The sequence below is a fragment of the Empidonax traillii genome, unplaced genomic scaffold (assembly GCF_003031625.1).
Source record: "Empidonax traillii isolate 1590-97213 ecotype Southwest subspecies unplaced genomic scaffold, ASM303162v1 scaffold1152:size184241, whole genome shotgun sequence".
In the NCBI taxonomy this organism is placed as follows: domain Eukaryota; kingdom Metazoa; phylum Chordata; class Aves; order Passeriformes; family Tyrannidae; genus Empidonax; species Empidonax traillii.
Genome location: NW_020956345.1, coordinates 48,440 through 52,763, shown reverse-complemented (window position 1 = coordinate 52,763; position 4,324 = coordinate 48,440). Strand labels below are relative to the sequence as shown.

Below are 4,324 nucleotides of genomic sequence, written 5' to 3'. Positions count from 1 at the left end.
CCCCACGAGCGAGCCTGTGGGCAGCTCCTCGGCGATGGCGTAGCGGAGCCGCTCCGGCGCCGCCCGGCAGCACAGGCACAGCAGCACAGCGGGCAGCAGCAGCGCTCGCCCGCCGGCCGGCCCGCGCCTCTGCCTCCGCCCGCCCGCCATTGTCGCCAGCGCCGGCTCTCGGCGCTCGGACGGCTCCTGTCGCTGCCCTGCCTGCCTTGCAGCCGCTCCAAGCAGCGAGCGCAGGGGCCGCCGCCGCCGCCGCCACCTCCTCGGACGCCGCCGCTGCCCGCTCTGGCCGCCTCTCGCCTCTGCTGCCCGTGCCGCTGCCGCTCTGGCCGCCACTGGCCGGGCGAGCGAGCAGCCTGCGGGGGCAGGACGCTGCGGCGGCGGCGGCTGCGGCTCCAGCGCCGCTCGGCGGCGGCCAACAGCGACACCCGGAGGCGCCACCACAGCACTGCAGCCGCCTTTGGGCCGCGCCCGCGGGGGTCTCGCCCGGGACCGCGCAGGCACCTCCCGGGAGTCGCCGCCATCGGTTACCCAGAAGAGGGATTCGTTGTTCAGTTTGACGAGTTTTCCTATACCCCGCGGAATGTGGAAACGAACAGCTCTGTTCAGAAGTGAATATTCGGAGTCTGGCTAGGGAACACATTACCAAGCAGTGGAGCATCACATAGAATTCGGAGAGGGGAGGACAGATGAGTACAGGTAAGTAGAGGCAGGTCCACTGTACAGCAAATGCCTTTCAGATTCCAATCCTTTCTATTATTCGTTTGGCTGTCTTTACCCAGCTCTTTTATTTCATTTCTATCATCCCTGTGAAGCAACATCTACAAAATTCTTCAGAAGAGAAGCCGTTGTAGAAGGGAAGCACCAGAACTAGTATTTTCTTTCAGGAGATTCTCATTTGTATTCAGTTTATTTTATATCCCTCTCAGAGTGACTGAGATGGTGGGAAAACGACAGGTCTTATTCTTCAGAACAGCATTATCAGTACATGCTCCCACTTCTACGAATCAAGGGGATTACCACAATTTACTGCTCTAGAATTCGGTAAAATGACCTGCTAAAACATTTCTTCAGAAAGGTTTTTCAGTGAATGGGGTAAGTAAGAAGATCTAACCACGGACGGACAGCAAAAAGGTATCCATGCACCCAGGATACCAGTGTGCTACTCCGAGAATTGTCGAGGAGACTTATTACTCCTCTGTGGTGGTGGCTGAGGCATACATGACTTGTCAGCTACCCTTTCCAGCACAGAAACTCCAAAGAAAAAAAAGATGACAAAAAAAGTGGCAAGAAGGAATTTCAGAAGGGCAAAACTAGAGAAGGCGGATTACCCGCAGCACAAATGCGCTGACGTGTAATTTGCATTAGTAAAACACTGAATCCTCCCAGTATGGGATGCTCTGAAAATAGAAATGATAAAACACTTGAGAGCAACGCCTATGAAAAAGTACTTGATCCTCCTCGGTGCCTGCTTGTACTGACCCCATCTCTCAGCAACAATCAGAGCAAATCTTGGAATACGAGACTCCACGCAAATCAATAACTCTTAATTCGTTGACTGTGGACAGAGCAGGGCACGTTATGACCACCTGAATCATTTCAAGCGCTACACAGACCAGGAGCTGAAAAACTACGGGTACGGCAGGTTTTCCCAACACGCCTATTGCTCAAGAGATAGTTCCATGGATAACCACTGGACTCACTCACAGCGTCCTGGTGACAACTCAGTTCCCAGTTATGCCGCCTTTGCCGCTGCCTCGAAAGGAACAAAGATACAGACTACAGGACTCAGTTTCTTTTTCAAAAGCTCCTTATGCTGTAGCAGCTATTAGCAAAAGATAACTCGGCCACAACGTCGGTGTGAGAGCAGGCTCTTCCTCCCAACAAGAAGTAGCCACACTCTTATTTCAGCTAGAGAGACACAAACAAGAGGAACACCTCTCCGTACTGAGAAGGTATTTCTGCAGAAACTCGCATTTTGTCAGCGTTTGTTGCATTGCATCACTTAGACACCACTTTCATGCATTTCAAATAATTAACATTAGATGAAAACTCTGTATTGTGAGACAACAGTGATAAATAAAACAAAGAATTTTTAGGTTTTTTAAAAAACTTCAGCTAAGCCGTCCATGAATAAAACACCCGTGTATGTCTAAGAGTTCAATCGTGTGAATAATTCTGTAAGCAAGAAATGAACATTTTATAGGCATTAGGCACATTAGAACATACTGTCACTAAAGCCTCGGCTACAGCACTACCTATAACTACATCTCTCTAAACCTGTAACCACATCTCTGAAAAAGACACAACAGTGAAGAGTAAATCAGACGAAAAGTGCCCACAGGACTCGGGAATTCCCTCGGGAATTAATCTTTGTTTGGCAGAAGGAGCTTCTCGTATACAAGGTCATTCTCACTAAATCCATCCAAGACTGTGGATGTGCTCACCGACTGATAAGGAGCACAAAAGGAGAAAACAGCCTTTCTAACCACTAACGCCATTAAGAATGTTTGCTACTCTCTTCTTCATACGCAGTTTGCACTGGTTTTAAACGCTTGGCTTCTAAAGAATGAGAGCTGCTACACGAGAGAGAACGATACCAAATGAGATTTAAAGTGACATAAAGAGCACAAGTGAAAAACCCTTATCAGCAAGTGTATCTTGACATTTCTTGCAGGGCTGTGTCATCTGTTACACACCTCAGCAGAAACCACAACAATAAGACTCTACCTTCTTGCACGGCACCCTTAGTCTGAAGGCCTAAAAAGAGTCTTATAGTCACCAAGCAGAATTCAGTCTGGGAAGATTCAGTTCTTGGACTCCACCTTTGGAAGAGCACAGAAATGGCTCACTGTCAAGGTGACAAACGAGTACGTACACAAGTATTTTGAAATGAACACTTAGCAACAAGCAATTTCACTCCTCTTCCACCATCTCTTTTTAATCCTGAGTGTGGAGCTCGCTTATGACCCAACCAAAGAAATTCCCTCAACTGATCTCGCAAGAACACCTGGGAATGGTCTCCTGGTTGAGGAAGGGCGTGGTTTCCAATGCGGAAATCACACAGTTCATTCTGCTACAAAAAACTGCCACTGCTGTCACTACTGGCTGAGGAAGAGGCTGTATGAGGAACTTTCACACAGGAAAAATGTAAAAGACCCGACACCAAGGAGGCAAAGGCGGCTCCAGGTTCATTTCCAACAATGGCTTACATTCATCCTAAATACTATTAAAGGAAAAGGGTTTGTAATACGGGGAAAGTTATAAAGCGAAACAAAGACGAATTTGAGAAAAGTGTTACTGTTCAAAACCCAGACTACTGCATAGTTCATACTCGATCTTCAACGATAATAAATAATATACAGTATAAGATCAGGCGGGAGTATGCCCTCGAGCAGATAATGATGTGTGGAGAGAAAAAAACGAACAAACCAAACCAACCAAATAAACAACAAAAAAATCCCCAAAACTCAAAACCCCCCCAAAAAACTTCAATGAAATACAATAACATGGCATTGAAAAGGTGAAAATATTATCCCGATACAGAAGTTTAGACACAGTGACAGAAATGTTCCCTTTCTCACCCTACTCAGGGACATGTGCTATCGGAAACACACCTAACACTGCTAACAACGCAAAACTGCATTTCCTTAAAAGGTAATATAGCACTTCAGCAGACCTAATAGTGACAGGAAAAGTGGAATGAAGAATGTCGAGGACAAAACGAGATACGACCTGATAAAAACAGAAAGAAGGATAGACTAAAGCTCCAACAAGAAGAACCGCATTTGTCCTGCAACGCCCACCAACCACAAGACTGGAAACAAACACCACGTCCATCTCACCACAGCAAGTGGCACCAGCCCAGAGCACGTCACTGAACAAGGCTTTGCCTTTCTTGTTAAAATTTACCCCACTCAGGACACAGACCCCGAGGCAGAAAGGACAGGGGAGCAGCAGAAGGAAGCATCGCAGACACAGTCCGGCATGAGGAACTCACCGGGGGAGGGGCCGGGTCGGTGGGACGGTCACCGGCAGGTTCCTCCTCTCCGAGCAGTGGCGCGGGCTCGTCGGGTGGCGGGCGGGCCGGGAGGGTGTCGCAGCAGCTGGCGGCCGAGAAGCGCAGGTGGCTCTTGCGCGAGTCGGCCGTGAGAGACACGTCGTGCGAGTAGGAGTGCAGGAAGGCGCGGACGCCGTCGATGCCCACGAAGTGCGTGGCAGGCACGCCCCGCAAGGCGGCGCCGGCCGTGGCCAGCAGCTGCTGCTGCTGCTGCGAGCGGCGCCAGCGCCTGAGGCGCAGCGCCAGCAGCAGCAGCAGGAAGGCGAG

The 4,324-nt window shown here is 49.7% G+C and overlaps 2 protein-coding genes across 2 annotated transcripts in view; both read right to left on the bottom strand.

Moving 5' to 3' along the window:
* LOC114068940 (protocadherin gamma-B5-like) overlaps positions 1-521 on the bottom strand; it is a 7,563-nt gene extending 7,042 nt beyond the window's left edge. The window contains exon 1 of the mRNA XM_027905416.1: positions 144-521. Within this exon, the coding sequence (XP_027761217.1) occupies positions 144-521 (378 nt within the window). The remainder of the gene's footprint in view (positions 1-143) is intronic.
* Positions 522-2,804: 2,283 nt separating this feature from the next.
* LOC114068939 (protocadherin gamma-A10-like) overlaps positions 2,805-4,324 on the bottom strand; it is a 4,132-nt gene continuing 2,612 nt past the window's right edge. Inside the window, exons 2-3 of the mRNA XM_027905415.1 lie at positions 3,998-4,286; positions 2,805-2,822 (exon numbers count right to left, since the gene is read on the bottom strand). Of these exons, the coding sequence (XP_027761216.1) occupies positions 2,805-2,822; positions 3,998-4,286 (307 nt within the window). The remainder of the gene's footprint in view (positions 2,823-3,997; positions 4,287-4,324) is intronic.